The sequence below is a fragment of the Pagrus major genome, chromosome 18, assembly GCF_040436345.1.
Source record: "Pagrus major chromosome 18, Pma_NU_1.0".
NCBI classification, from domain to species: domain Eukaryota; kingdom Metazoa; phylum Chordata; class Actinopteri; order Spariformes; family Sparidae; genus Pagrus; species Pagrus major.
The window spans coordinates 9,170,964-9,187,725 of record NC_133232.1 but is presented as its reverse complement, the minus strand read 5'-3'; the positions used below and the strand labels follow the sequence as shown (position 1 = coordinate 9,187,725).

The 16,762-nt window shown below is 38.8% G+C and overlaps 1 protein-coding gene across 1 annotated transcript in view; it reads left to right on the top strand.

Annotated features, from left to right (window-relative positions):
• Positions 1 to 5,489: 5,489 nt before the first annotated feature.
• Positions 5,490 to 16,762, top strand: part of LOC141013429 (polycomb group RING finger protein 3) — a 33,758-nt gene continuing 22,485 nt past the window's right edge. Inside the window, exons 1-2 of the mRNA XM_073487151.1 lie at positions 5,490 to 5,599; positions 11,809 to 11,926. Of these exons, the coding sequence (XP_073343252.1) occupies positions 5,585 to 5,599; positions 11,809 to 11,926 (133 nt within the window). The 5' untranslated portion in view covers positions 5,490 to 5,584. The remainder of the gene's footprint in view (positions 5,600 to 11,808; positions 11,927 to 16,762) is intronic.

Below are 16,762 nucleotides of genomic sequence, written 5' to 3'. Positions count from 1 at the left end.
GCAGACAGAATCCACCAAAAGGTCAAAAGTATACCGATGTCCCTCTCCTTTTTTAGTTTCAAGGGCCATGTTGATGCTGCAGCATAGCAGAGCTGCAACAATTAGTCTATTAATCGATTAGTCCAGTGGTTCCCAAACTTTTTCCTGCAGGGCCCCCCTTCTGTAGATAAGTCTTTTTGAGCCCTGCGGTCTCCCTTCATTACCCACCGTTGTACAGGTGAAGACGTCGGCAAGATGTGCCTTGTCTTATTTTCTCGTCTTTTGTTTTGGTTGTTGTTTTGTTTGGTGTAGTTTCATCATCTGCTTCACATTTACACGTAAGTCCTGACACAGACTTGTTCATGCTTTTCTAGTGGACCACCAGTGGATTCATTGATCAACAGAAAATGAATTGCCAATTGTTTTGGGGATTGATTATTTCAAGGATTTTAAAGCAAAAATGCCAAATATTCACTATTTCAGCTTCTCAAAACGAGGATTGGATGCTTTTCCTTGTAATATGTGATGGTAGAGGTGCAATGATTAGTTAATTAATCAATTAGTCCATCAAAATAAAATTAATTGCCAACTGTTGTTGTTGTTGACGTTTGTTGGTTCCAGCTTCTTAAATGTGAGGATTTGCTGCTTTTCTTTGTCATTTATGACGGTAAATGACGAGTCTTTGGGTTTTAGACTGTTGGTTGAACAAAAGAAACAATTTAATGACGTTACTTTAGGCTCTAGAAAATTCTAATGAGCAATGTTCACAATTTTTAGACTACAATATGGCTCATGCTGTTTGCTGTCTACATGCTACTGTAAGCCTTCTGTGCACAGGTTTTTAGATGATAAAATAGTGTTGGATAAAACAGTGGTGCGCCCGTTTAGCCGGGCTGCATGCGCAACCAGCTATCATATGTAATTAAGGGGAACGCGATGCGAGTCCCGCACCTTGCGCTGTAAAACTGAACAGATTTCAACTTCTATAAACTGCTAGAAAATTGTGGTGCGCAGCAGAGGAGTGCCAACCTGGTGATGCGTCCCTGTGTGATTGGCCACTAATTAAACACCACAGAGAAGCTCCATTTCTTTTGCCTCTTTTCCCCCTTTTGGCAGATAAGTTGATAATGACAATAATTGTTAGTTAGCCCTATATGATATTAAACTGGATGGTGTTAGGTTTTAGACTGTTGGTTGAAAGAACAAGCAATTTGTGTATGTGTCACCTGTGGCTGTTTCAGTTTATAATGAGTATCATTTTCTGACATTTTGCAGACAAAACAATGGAGTGCAGGGCTCCAGACTGCGACCAAATGGTCGCATTTTGCGACCAAAATTTGAGACAGTGCGACTAAATTTTACATTTAGTCACGCATGTGTGACCAGTGAATTTGCAATTGCAGTGAATTTGAGTTTTTTTTTTTTACACTGGTATGTGGAAGGGGCGAATCAAAGAATCTGGAATTACAGGTGGCAGGCCAATGTGTGTGAGAGGGGGAGGGGGAGGGAATGGGGAATGGCACTGTAAGTGGCTAATGTGTGGAGGGGGAGGGTCCTAAAGTTGTTCCGAGCGTGGAAGGAGAAGGTTTCACTTTCAGCGAACAATGGTGAAATGAACCCTTGATGCTTATTTTCTCCCCGATAAGCCTAGTAGTGTGCCAGAGTCAAATCCTAACTCAGAGGATGAGTCCAAGTCTGAAGACACAAATGTGGTGAAAATGGGCAGAAAATACTGTTTTCATGAAGAATGGCTGCACAAATTTGACTGGTGAAGGTATCTCAGAGAGACGAATTTTATGAACTGCAAATTTTGCAGTCGATACCCGCAACATGCGGGGAACACGAAATTTGCAGGTAATGTTGGCACTACACAATTAAAACGTAACACATTGGTCAAACACAGTGCTAGTCTAAGGCATGAAATATGCTGTGACCTGTATTCCAATGAAAATGCAACTCCACTGTCAGTTGCATTTAGAAGGCAAGAGGCTGTCAATCAGTGCGCTGAGGAGGCCGAATTAATATTTAAGTTTAACACGGCCTTTTTCATTGCCAAGAAAGAACTACCCTTTTTTACCCTTGTTTAGGCCTACTTGTTCTGTAGTGGCATTAAAGTTATTGACCAGTGCCCCAAATGTTTACATACATTTAAAGTATTTGTTAAGTTGTGGTCTGTGTACTGTGAAAGGATAGGAAGGTTACTGAGCAGATACTTTGTTTAAATTTCTGAACATAGCTTTGCATTTATGATTTCTGAATGTATGTTCATTAATATTGTACTGTAATGACAGTAATGGTACTGTCTGTATACCCTATTTCTCTTATGTTGCTTCTTCAAAAGTTCACAATAAAATGTGACAGAGAATTTAAAACAAGACATTGTAATTTCTGCATTTATTATCAAAGTATTTATCAGTAATACAGTAAAAATGAGAGGAAATGTGAATATTTGCTTTGCATGTTGATTTACGGTGTGCGCCCCTAAATTTTGTGATTGTGCTCCTAAAATTTTCAGTTAGGGGCCACTGTGCTCCTAGTAAAAACAGTTAGTCTGGAGCCCTGGAGTAATGGATATAATAATATGCAGATGAATGGATAATGAATAAAATAATCAATAGTTGCAGCCTCTACAACAACAGATATATTAGACAACAGTGTTCTTCCAACTTTGCGTCAGCAGTTTGTGTTTGGCACAAAGTCAGCTCCACTAAGAAATGTTGTTCCCAGTTTGGTGTGGAAAAAACTTGCCTGCACAGAGCCCTGACCTCAACCCTGTCCAACACTTTTGTGATCAACTGGAAAACCAACTGAGCCAGTCATCACCCATCAGCAGTGTTGGAGCTCACTGATGCTCTTTTGGGCCTGAATTGAAGCAACTCCCTGCAGTCAGGTTCAACATCTGGTGGAAAGACTGAAACTAGAAGAGTGGAGGAAGTTATAGCAGCATGTTTACACCCATGACATGTCAAACAACCTCCTGTGTGTCATGTTTGATTGTCAACATACTCTTCTTGTCTTGTGTGTTGTAGCTCGGTGAGAGAGTTTCTACGTTGTCTTGCTACGGTTTTACTCATTTAATGCCAAAATGTGCTTCTTTGCTTTGATTTGACATCTGCCCTTGATATCCATTGACATGTTTTTCAAGCCAAAATAAATGCATGATAGCAGATGTCTTGTTATACCCACAACCCTTCACATTTTGTGTTGTTTTGTGTTGTTAGTCCTGACAGTTTATGTTCTCACACTTCTCTAAGCAAACCAAATAACTCCTGAGTTTGCTTGCAGACATGCTCGGTGTGAAAATGACCTCATCTCAACCCCACCAATGCACAAATAAAACATTACATCACTGCGGAGTCGCCGGGCGTCATGTGACGATAACATCTGTGTGGAGCTCCTCAGCGCATGACGGCTCTCTTATAGGCAGCGGTACAGTGTGTGTGTGTGTGTGTCCTCAGCAGCCCCCACTACGTTTCATCTCTGTCGACTAACTGGGCTAATTTCATGGTCTGATGAGCAGACAGAGGCAGGCTGACAGACTTACCGCTGTCACCGGAGACTTTAAAGGCTGTTTTTTTTTTTATTTTAAACTGTGTATGTGTATCTGGAGGAGGATGAATCGGTGGTGCTGGTGCTGTGTGGTGGGTGTTCGCCTGGCATTCCCTCTCCCGTCGTGACTGGAGTGGTCGGACTCCTACAATTAAGCAATGAATCACAGTAAGTGATGGCAGGACGAGTCACTGCTGTCTGGCTGCAGGACAGAAATCTGTTGCCCTCTGTGGAGGACGGCTACAACTTTCAGGAACACTGAACAGTATTGAACTTGTGTGGTTAAGTGGTGATACAGTACATTCACTTTGTTTGGTCTCTCTTGCCAAGCTGTGGAGTTTGGCTTGTCAGTCAAACAGTGTGGGTGGTACAGTGAATATTTATTCCTTGGAGTTTCCATTCAAGTTTGACTCTCTGTAGGTAGATGTCTTTTCTTTGGTTGCTCAGTCGAACCAAACCAAATGTAGAGCTTTCATTTAAAGAACAGTCCGACATGTTTGGAAATTATTGTTCACTTTCTTGCCGAGAGTTAGTGAAGATTGAAAATGTGAATAATGGACATAAATCAAGAAGAGACAGACAGTCTGGCTCTGTCCAAAGGTAACAAAACCTGTCTACCAGCACCTCTTAAACTCACCATATATCTTCTGTATTTAATCTGTACAAAAGCTGTGTAAAAATGGCAATTCACCACTTTACAGGATGTTATGTGACATACTGTGTCTTGGCCAGGACCAGTACTTTCTTTGAGTCTGTTTGCCTGGCAACTGCTCGCAGTCCAGCACACAACACAACAAAAAGGCGAATAGTTGTTTGTACGCTTTGGTTTTTGTACTGATCAAACAAACAAGATTTAATGTGTTAATTTGTAGGAGTGTAAATCACCGGTTTTATTATGTTGCAATAAGATATAGAGTCTTCAGACAACGATACTGTATTTGCGGATATCACAAAGTCTGCCATGATAAGATTTTGATTCGATTAAATTCAGGGGCCTGCAATCAATATGAGACGACATCATCTGTCCATTTAACACAGTCAGCTACAGAAGGAGCTGCTTCTGCTTTCTTTTCTGCTTTTGGCTGTAAAAGAAAAAAACTAGAATTGTAACTGGTCAAGTGCTGTAAAGTTTCCTTTAAACGGACACCACCAACACATAAACGTGGCTTAACAACAAGAACATTTAACACGAGTATAAAATTCAGCTCAATATTAACCTTCATTGAAACCAAACATTTGTTTTTTGTTAGTCATCATTATCAGCTTCAGCCTATTGCATTTTACATTGTATAAATTAGCCTGGAGGCTAGCAGACTTTCTCGTACTCATAGTTTAACAAAGTGTTATTTATACATTTTCTTATTCACAAATGGTTTAAGTTGCTGCATCTCCTGACAGAGCACCATGGTTGAATTTCAGCCAGCATGAATGCTACATGTTAGCAGACTCCTGAGTAAGATACCTTGTTTGTCTATTGACCCATCTTTTCTCCGAAATCCAAAATATTTCCTCACTGCAGATTAATGCCCCAAAAGAGGGTAAATATCCTCATCTTTCCCCTCTTCATCTGCCTGCTGCTGCACTGTTTGAATGTTTAGGAAGGAGTTGCACTTGGACAGACGAGGTCATACAGACGTGCCAGGGGAATTTCAAAATATAGGCGCACTTAACATCGATCACATTGAATCGTTGATCATTGAATCAATATCAATCCAGATGGATGGATCATTACACCCTTATTAATTTGTTATCTTTGGAGGTGGTTGGCAGATTCTGCACAGAGCCAGGCTAGCTCATTCTCCTTGTTTCCAGTCTTCTTGCTAAGCTAAGCTAAGCTAAGCTAATCGGCTGCTGGAGGCTTTCAGATTTAGCACTGACCCAACTCTCTGATTCTAACATCAGTGAGATTTCTGAATGATTCCTCCTAACTGCTTTGTCACTTATCTCTTTCTCTGTTTCAGGCTCCAATGAGAGGCTCTCCATGATGAGCAGCTAACACTGTCGGTCGAACAACCGCAGGAAGAGACGTGGCTGCTGCACCATCCACAGTCGACGCATGGCGGTATTAGGGGTAAGAACCACACTATGTGCCTCACTCTTATCACTTTAATCTGTACTGAAGACCCTGAGAACTTTGGTTGTGTTCTTTTTAGCCTCAGAAACAAAATGAAAATATGTTGCAATCAGACATTTAGACATTTTATGGACATGGGTGAATATTGTTGTTGTTTCCTTCTGGCTGTTGGTAGAAGTACATGTCTACTTTGGATTTAACTTTTATTATTATTTTATTATTATTGGATTTAATTTATGTCCTTCACACATTTTTATACTGCAGCATTCCAACATGTAACTTAGGAATTATAAGTCGAAAGCTTTGAATATAATTTCATTAAAAACTGGTCTTTAGAAGTGAAACTACACAACTCCAATATGGACAGATTATTTGATCTACTGGATAAAAAGTCCAAAATAGCAAAACGTATTTAGAAAATAAGGAAAACAAATAGTGTTCTGTCTGACCAACACAAGGTTGTTATAATAGAAGCAAACTAGGGAATATTTTGCATTTCTTCTAGCTGTTGATTATTTCTTTGTTGATCAACTAATAGATTAATGGACTTCTCCTTCAGCTCTTACTCTGACATTCTGGGTTTATGAGATCATTTTTAAAAGTCATAAGATGACAAAATAGGCACCACCATCAATCTAAAAAACAAAGTTTCTTTCACTTCTCAAAAAGCTGAGAATGAAGCATGGGAACCTCTCGTCTGTCTGCAGAGAAAATGGTTATAGAATCTCTATTTGTCGAGTGTCTTTATCTGCTTTGTATCTGTCTTGGCGTCCAGACGCTCTCAGTGAAGATTTCAGAACAGGTTGGAGGCTCTAAATGATGGATGTCAGCTGTCTGTGTCTAACTCACCAAGCACAACCAGCCATTATCTGAGTTATAGGCGGCTGTTATTTCACATCTGGTGATTTGGCTGCGACTGTCTGCTGCTGCAGTCTGTTGATCAGTCAGTAACTGTGTGTTTATTCCACACAAAGACACCTCAGTGTATTTCATCCTAAGAAAGTCATTTTTTAATGTTGCATACTCACCTTTTTAACAATACATCTGAAATATAAGGGAAATTGTTTAGTGTAGATAAGAGAAACATTCAGGAACAAAGCTGCTCTTAAAACCAAACTGTTGGTTGTAGAGTTGATTTGACGGATGAGGGAGACAGAAGCAGACAGGTTCAGTCAGAGTAGGTGGAGTTGACAGAAACATGAAATAAAATGTATGGTTTGACATAGAGATATCTTTAATGTAGAAATGACTGAGGGAGAGCCCAGCAGAGAGCTCCGAGCCGTCTCCTCAGAGTCTTTCTGTACTCTGATAGCCGAGGCCTGTCGAGTTTATCAAAAGAAAACTTCTTTTAAAAAACGCAGCTTAGACATTCTCTTTGACTTTGTTATTTTAAAAGTTATCCCTGCTGGTAATGAACAGATATTCTCTGTAGGATCGGCCTTATATAAAAGCTTGTCAGTTAGTCTGCGCACAGCAATTTTGATTTTGAGCCGTGATAAACTAACAATTACCGTACGTTTGTTGACATGACACAAGTGTACATAACATCGTATATCTTCATGTTCATTTATTTCATTCAGTGACTTGAGGTCAAATGGGATAAAGTCACATTTTTTTTTAACCCTTCGCTTCTTGTTTTACTTCACTTGTGTTCAAGTTAACTGGAGTAATATGTCTCTAGGCTGGCTGACAGCTAAGTAGTGGAAAAACGTGTACATTTTTACACTGTTTCCAGGAGCTAAGACTGTATCCACATCTTTAACAACAAGCCACAATAACATATGACAAAAACATTAAGCTAGTTGGAGCGTCTTTTTGATAAAATGATGCATTGTCAGTTGTAAATCAAAGTGTAAATTCAGTATTTTTCACACAGAGGAAGGCCTGTTTTTCCTCACCCTGAGTTGTGTCTATAAATAATGCTCTGATGAGTCTCTTTTGTGGTGCTGGGAATTGCACCAAGTTGATATAATCTTGAATATTTCAGTTGGTGTGCATGGCCTGTCACGATAACAAATTTTGCTGGACGATAAATTGTCCTAGAAATTATTGCGATAAACGATAATATTGTCGCTTTGAGACCATTTTTCAACTAATATAATGATAATGGCATAATAATGCAACTACACCCTTTCAAAGATCAATAAACCTTTATTTCTAAAGAATATTTAACATTGGAATGTGAAGAAGACATTTTAAATATCCAAAATAAATAAAGATGGAGGCTGTGGCCAAAGCAATTGAGCCATGGCCAGCCACGGTTCCTTACTGCAGCAACAATGTTAGCACCATTGTCTGTAGTGATGCGGAGGCGTGACGGTACACGTGATGATGATGACGTATGTGTGTTTTTCCAAGGTGTTTCCCCGGTGTCCTCCTGTTAATCTAAACATGTACCAGCTGTCTGTTTCTAATCATATGGATGCTGTTATAATGTGTTGTGATTGAGATCCTGACCCACCAAACATCCTGGAAAATGACAAAGTTACGTTTTTCTATAATTTACATAATTACATAATCGCCATCAGTAAACTGGACGCTGTCTGACTATTTCACTCTCGGGGTTCACTAAGTTCACTGAGTCTTGTCGGGAGGGCTGACCGTCACCATGACAACAGTAACTGACCGTCGCGCGACAAACACTTGGTGAGTTAAAGTTTTTTGCCGGGGACAGACGCTGTTTTTCGGGCAGAAATGTGACGAAGAGTCGGTCAGACCGACAGGCTGACAGACACTTATCCACGAATAACTGCGGTATTTTTTTCCTCACATAAGTTGCCAAAGACACGACCAGTTACTACGTTCCTGTTGTTTGGTCCTGTAACGTTGCTTTGTGGGACATTTATTTTTCTTTTGTTGAGTGAAGGATCTGTAGAGTTATCAGACACCAACACCATCAGATCGACACGCCCTCGCTCCGTGCCGCCGGCTCGGTTCGCCTCTGATACCTCCGGAGGCGCAGCGAAATGTCACCCGTCACCGCATCTGAAACTTTCACACAAAGGCGGATGCGGAGAATTGGCGCAGTATCCCCGCATGCAAACGGCTGCGTGAATGGGGCTAGTGACTGACAAGAGGGTTCTAGTGAGAGACACGAGGAAAACAAACAAGCATGCAAATGGAAATTATCGAGGCCGGCAAAATTATCGAGCTCATTTTAATTTATCGTATGATTAATTGATTTATTGATTATCGTGACAGGCCTATGTGCATTTGATAATAAACTGTGAGTTTGAAAACATCACAGTGAACTTTTTGGCACTTTGTTTGCTATAATAAATCAGGGTTAGTAAAACAAAGTCACACTTGCAGTAGAGCTGCAACAAATAATCCTTTAGTTGTCAACTTTTAAATTAATCGACAACTGTGTTGATCATTAATTAATTGGTTTGAGATTCCAGCTTCTTTATGTAAATATTTTGAACATATCTGCACCAGCTGACTTCCACTGTTTGTTCAGCTGTGTGAAAGCCGACAGGACTCCCTATGACTTGTTGATGATGTTACTCACAGAGTGAAACCACAGTTAGTCATTCAGTTACTCAACACACTCAGCTTCTGTACAGCAAATCACTGCTTTCAACATCCTTCTCATGCACATCTTTGTAAAGCATGAATCACCAGCTGTGAGCTCCCTGTCGCTGCCTGTTAGTCCGGCTCCTCTCATTGTGATCTTGCAGGTACATGTTGAACTGAAGACTTAGTGGTTTAAATTTAGAGATAAGGCTCCAGCGAGATGGAGATTTATTATGTCTGAGTGAAGTGTTATAGCGAGCCTGTACCTGATGATGTCTCTGACTACAGTCGCATCACAGCAGTGTTAGAAAAGTAACATCAAACAGGCTGCAGTTGCTTAAAAGTTTTCTTCAAACAGACACATGAAGAAGATGAAACACAGGAGGTACAGTCACTGTAATGCGGAGAAAAGCAGGAGTGATCGTTAACTAGCTCCTTGGGTACAATAAGATAAGGCTGAGAAAACACTGAAGCCAAGGCTAGCTGACATAAAGTGCTGTAGTAATAGCCAGCACAATGTTCTCTGTTGTGATTATGGGTATATTACTGGCTCAGCGTATTTGCAGTGGCTTTTATTTGGTTGTTTTGTGGTGAAGCACCTTGTGAAACTGACTTATCTCTCTGGCATTATTATAGGTATTTGAAAAAATAGTATAAGTACTCCTGCGTGTTCGACTCAGCTCCATATAATTGATCTTATTTGCTTTTTTTTTGGAACAGTACCCGTCCGTACGTGCATGGATTCACTGTTTTGTTTATATCCACCAATCTGTGAAACGGTGACTGGTCACAAAATGACAGAACTCACTCAGGCGCACATGCACACAATAGCAGAAGCTCTAAAAATGAAAGCCTGGAATTGTAACATTGCATGAAGGTGGTACAGATATCAACGTGGCAGAAACTGTTGCTTTCCTCGTTTTGTAGATGCCGCATACTCAGGGCTGCAGCTAACGATTTTTTTTCCTTGTCGAGTAATCGGTAGTTTTTATTTATCAATTAGTTGTTTGGTCCATAAAACGTGAAAACTGTCGATCAGTGTTTCACAAAGTCCAAGACGATGTGCTCAAATGTCTTATTTTGTCCAGAAACCAGAAAATATACACGTTTCCATCTGAAGGTGTAAATTGCCACTGCTGTTTCTCTTCTTGCCTTCACAAGGCGTTGGTTTAAGTAAAACTACACTTTTGAAACTGCAGGTGATGATGATCTATGTAAAACACATTATGTGTGCTTATCTCTTATTCAAAAGAAGAATGTGAACATAATAGATTTTCTGGATATTGAGGATGAATAGTTCAGTTGCAAGATCAAGGATTCAAGATTTTTTTTACATTTATTCTACATGATGCAGTGTGCTCTCATAGCTACTCTTCCTTTTCAGAAACACTTAAAACTGTCTTTATTTTAGCATCTGTGATGTTATGCAACTTACACTTTAGTGATGTAGTTATAATTGTAGAGCAGCAAGACAGTGAGTAAGCAGGAAGTGGCGCATGTGTTTTATCCACAGACGAGCTGTTTTTACTTATGAATCACGACAATGTCTGCAGAATCTGTTGCTCCTTCACATGTGAAGCACACAACAGGAGATTGTTTGTGTCACACCCTCTCAACCACTAGAAATAGTCTGGTTCAGACAAGGGGTGGTGTCTGGGTAGAGCATGCAGGAAGATGACTTTTTTCAGCTTTTTTTGCGTTCATCAGTAGTACATGTGATTGGGTGTATCCACAAAATCAACGAAAGAGTGGAAAGTAAAATACAGTCAAGCAGACAATAATAGCAAGCAGCTACACTGTGTGCAACATCATCATCACGCCCACTCACTCGCTTTGAATCCTCTGGACACTGACCTGCTCTGTTCACACAATCAGATTTCAGACAGCCAACTGATTCAGACGTTTACGTTCAGACATATAGATCCTCTGGGTGATGTCAGGGTTGCAGTGCATTTGTTAAAGGAGCTCAGTTGGATAGATTATTAAACGCAGAGATTGATCCTAAAACCTCTTTGTTGAAGGATCACCAGGCTACCTGCTGGACAGTCTACAGCAAAAAAGACTGAACCTGAGAACTGTCGGGGTTTCCTTCTAAAAGATCGTCAAAAAAGACAAATGCAAGCTGCTCAATAACAATAACTGAATTAAGAACGTGCCTACTTAATGATTTAAACACTGTTGAACTACTAAAGTTGTGCATTTAGTCTTAGAAGTTTTGTATATGTTTTTGTAATAGCTGCATGTAGTTGGTTTAATGTTTAATGTGGCAAACAAAAAAATACTCTTAAGACATTACAGTACTTATGTTTTAATGCATGAACAAATTTTGTCATTTTGTCAAATGACTTTTATCGGTACTTAAAATGTTCATTTTGTGCTGTTCCAGAGTATGCACATAATTAATCATCAGTCTTTGCTCACTACATTTCAGAACTTTCCTACCCTCAGGTGTGTATAACTCACAGGTTATAAACTTATCTAATCGGTATTGCCAGGTCATTATCAGTTTTTGGTATCAGCAGGAAGAAAGCTGAATCGTGCATCCCTAATCATAATGATTAAACTTGACCTAAAATCTTAAAATGATGGCTCTTGAGTGGCTGCAGTGCTTTTGGCTGCATCATCACTGCTGGATGTTGTCGAGTCAGTTTGTGTAAATTTACTTTAACTCTTAATTTTTTCCTCTGCAGAACCCCGACATGCTGACGAGGAAGATTAAACTCTGTCACATCAACGCCCACATCACATGTCGTCTGTGTGAGGGCTACCTGATCGACGCCACCACTGTCACAGAGTGCTTACACACCTGTAAGTCTTCCCTCACACACCAACTCTCTTTCTTGTGTCTTTCAAACTATTCCTTCTCTTTCAGTTCTGCTGCTCTTCTCTTGGTGTTGTTCCTGTTTTCATTGGTAGCTCTCTTCTTGTTTTTCTCTCATCAGTTTTTACTTGTTTATTTGACACTCTGGCTGTGTTTGTCTCTGAGGGTTTTTCTTGGCTCAAAAGGTGTTGCCTTCAGGATCTCTCCCTGATGGGAAGACTCCTGCAGGCAGAGTGATTCCTCTGTGATCCATGCAGCTCTGATTCTAGCTACATTTTGACTTTCATCACTGCCCTGCAGTCTGTGTGATCATCTGCTGTGGACTTCAGTTTCTCAACACACAACTTTATGTTTCCCTTCATTTATATTTATGCAGAGCACGATCTCAGCCATAAAACAAACAGCTGTCTTGATTTATATGGAAGTTATCTTATAAAATTAGGAGTCAGTGCCTTTAAACCTGAAGTGAACACACTCAGACTCACACAATCACAGAAAATGATATTCTTGTCACCAGCAGGTAATCTGCACATTTATTAGCCCTCCGAAGGTGAGAGGAAGTCATCTCTCATTCACACAGTGCTACATCATTATCAGGGTGTTTGCAATAAAGCAGGATAATACTGTCTGTTTATAGCTTCAGGTACAGTCATTATACTGGCTGGTCAAAGTCTCTGCAATCTACATAAAACCTTTATAGCCTGAAAGATGGTTGTGTGAAGTTTTTCTCTTAAAAAAACACTTATTCATTTTTTTTAAAGGTTACATCCTCGGATAACCTTTTAGTTAATGTCTATACTTGTGTCTTCTCTTCTGATTAATTTAATAAAATATGTTAGCTGTTGCACAAACAGCCTCAACAGATTATATTAATGAAAAGTTTTGTGCAAAATTTTCTTTCTCAGTCGATCATAATCCTTCTTTTATGTTGATTTTCAGTTATGATCGATCCAGTGTTATATGTCAGTATCTGCATGTTTGTCAACGAGCTTGGTCTCACCAAAATTAACTTGAATAAATAGCTGTATCAGTTATTGTTGTATAGATTCAGAAAAAAACATTACAAGTATGATAGACTTTGGTTTTAAGATGCATGTGTTATGTCAGTCATGAAGCTGCTCATTGGACAATATTTTATTTGGATTTCCTTCACTCTGACAGAATCTTATTGACTTCATTTGACTTTTTATTTATTTTCCTAAGATAATTTTGTCAAAGTTATGTTTTTTTTTTTCGTTTTTTTTCTCTTCAACATCTGTGTCCTGATATAAAGAGATTGAGATTTGGATTGAGCCCTACATTCACAATTGGGTTGCACTGGTGTGAGATTTTCATTTTCATCTAGAAAATATCACAGTTATCACAGTATTACACAGTTATTATTGTTATTATCAGTTACAAGGACCCATAAACGAATGAAAATAGAAGGTTTTTTTTCCTTTTTTATGTTGAAAAACGCTTTATTTTTTCACAAAATATTATGTCCTGCCAGACATGAAACTTGATGTAAACTTTAAACATATATATTGATACTACTACTACTGATATGGTAGAATCCAATACTTTTAGATAAGCACATGTACACAGTTTGATAACCCTCAAGTTTCATATCATGGTACACCTTGAAACCAGTATATGGCTGCAACCTCAAATCACAATTTTATTTAAGTAAAAGTACAAAAGTATTGGTATCAAAAAGGAAAAGGAAAAAAGTACCCATCTTGCAGAATCACCCATGTATATTTTATAATTGAATTGGAATCATTAATGCATTCATATGTACTGTATTACTTTGTTGTTGCAGCCGTTTATGGTAGAACTAATTTTAACTTGCACTACTACTGCTAACGTGTACTACTAACTAATAATCTAAAACTCCAAAGCAGATACGAACTAAAGTTGTCAAAATAAATGTAGTAGAGTAACATAAAATAGAAATATACAACGAGTACCTCAAAATTCAAGTCCAGTGATAGAGTAAATGTACTAAGTTACATTCCACCACTGCCCCCCTCATGTGTGTAAACAGGGAGGGCACACAATTAGAGACCCCTCTAAGTATAATGTATAAATAGCTTTAACTGTGACCTCAATAATAAACATGTAACTGATTTTACACAAACATTATAAACTTAGTAAAGGTAGACTTTATGGCAGGGCTGCTGTATTGGTCTGCATTAGATTGTACAGGTAAACCTAATAAAGACTGAGTGTAAAGACAGTAAACAAAATGACATCTGGCGCTGTCTGTGAATGACTGTTGTGGTAACTGGATGACTCTGTGTGCAGTTTCCTTTATTGTGCATGAAAAAAGTGTGAAGCAGACATGAAATTACTTTCCGTTCTCTGGTCTATAGGCTGTCAACATTATAACACGTCAGTAATAAATGAACATCAGCTGAGAATGTTTATTAACTGTCTTGAAGAGAAAACAAATCCAGATTCTTCAGAGAGAAATTCAAATGAAACTTTTCTGTATCTCAGTTGTATCAGTTCAAAAATAAAATGGCCAGGCCTAATAAAGACCACATGGGCCTGTTTCCTAAATGAATCATTTAAATAACATTATTTTAAATGTGACATAATAAAGAACTAAAGATGTTTAATGGGTTTGGTAGATTGAATCATCAGCCAATCTGATTGTGTAATTTAATTAGTAAGCAAATAACTGAAGCCTGTTCAACTGTTGGACTCATTCAGAAGTCGGTCTGTGTGTTTGAGTCCAATCTTTTTTTAAATATGACTCAAGTAAACAAACCACAATTGTGCAGCACAGTTCAAAACAGAAAGAGCTTTATAGAAGAGAGGAAAGAAAAAGAGGAAATAAACCAGATGCATACAACATCATAAACAAAAAAGAATCCTGTGATTTAAAAAAAAAAAAGATCCTCTGATTTTGCTTCAGACTTGTTGGAGGCTTTTTGAAGAAGCAACAAGCTTTGAACATTAAACAAGCTGAGGCTTTCAGGCTTTTGTCTTTTAGGGTTCCCTTTTCTGCATTGTTTCTGAGTTTAAAGACACAGAACTGATCATGTTATTTCACACAGAGCTCAAAATTTTGACTAGGACCCAACAAGACTGAGACTTGTTGGTTTTCCGCTGGATTTACATAATTTAGTCTGAGTAACTGACAGTATCCGGGCCAAAAGAAACCTTCTTTTTAGCTGCTTAGCTTGTAGGAAATGTAAAAATGCATTATAAATTGTAGCTGTGGACCATCTGACAGGGTTTGTAGAAAGTCTTGGAAAATGCTTAATTTAAACTGTAATGTTTCCAAGGTTAGGAACTTCAGACATACTCCTCAACATAATCTAGTTCATCAACACAATCCATCATGTAAACTACAATCAGTTAGCTGTCACTGATTAAATCAGTCGCTATTAATAACTATTAAGTAGTTTGACAATCAGTTAATTGGTTTGAGTAACTTTAAAATCAAAATGTCTAAATTCTCTGATTCTAGCTTCTAAAATGTAAATATTTTCTATGAGAGTTAACTGAATATCTTTGGGTTGTGGCAGAAACAAAACATTTTAGGACGTTATCTTGGGCTTTGGGAAACATTTAATAGACCAAACTAATTGATTAAAGAAGAAAATGATTGACAGATTAATCGACAATGAAAATAATGCTTAGTTGTAGCCCTGATGTAAATCTTTTATTGTTTCAAAATGGAACCCCGTCATCATTGTTTCTTTCCTGGGGTTGAAATTAGCAAACATTTAATAATCATGATCAAAACATACAATCAGAGTTTTTATGAATAGCTATTTTTGCCGTTTCATTTATAGTAACAATTTAGATGTGATGGTGAAAGCTTCGAGAGTCGGGAAACTTTTGTTTTACCTTGAATCTCACTCTTAAGAAGCTGTATGAAAGCTGCTGTACAGCTTTTTGGCTCTTTTTCATTGCTCTTGCGAAACAAGTTTTGAGGCAGAACTTCCCCTTAGATTCCTCATACACCCAGCTGCCAGACTCTTCCTGTTCAACCAACGGTGCCACACATATTTTTCAGTACTTCTGAAACCATCACATGTTCAGTCAGGTTATGCTGCACTGTTTTTTACTGACTGGTAGTATGAAACAGAAGTAGTGCGACCTTGAGAAATTGAGACAAAATTCTGGTGGTTTGACGCGTTCCAAGTGGATATTTTGAGTTTTAATTTGTTGTGAAATCATGATGATCTGCTACTTTTAAAATAATGCCAAGAGTCTGTAAACTTCCAGCTCGAGGGTACTCTCACCCCCGCTGTGCTTGGAGCTGTTTAATCGAACTCAACATATTTATTTCCAGTCCAGAGCAGCTAGAAGAACAATCTAATCAAATTGGAAATGGGCCAATCAGTCGCTCTGTGGTTCACCTGAAAGAGATGAAAGCGAAGCTTTTTGTTTGTTTACATTGAGAAAATCCTCCAAAACCAGTCAGAAAGCCCGAGTCTGAGTGCATCTTTTTAGATACACAAACATCTTAAATCTGAAGCATCAGCGGGTCTTATTTGCTCTAAACTAGATACTGAACTCCTTTTCCAAATAACAACAAGAGTGTGCAGAGTTTTAAACTTCTATTAGACGAAACCAGATGGTGTATTACCGTGTCTGTCCACCAGAGGGAGCTGTACCACCACAGATAGGAGCTGAACACATCAGAGTCTTGTAGAGATGCTTTGACTCTACCGGGCTTCCACTGTTGGAGAGTTGAGACAAAGAGATTCAGATCACGTCACTGCAGCAGCTGTTCCAACAGACTGAGCTCCACAGCTATAAAAACTGTCAGGTGGAGATGGATTTGACGGAGGCCTGTGTGCAGCGATTCACAGCGCTGG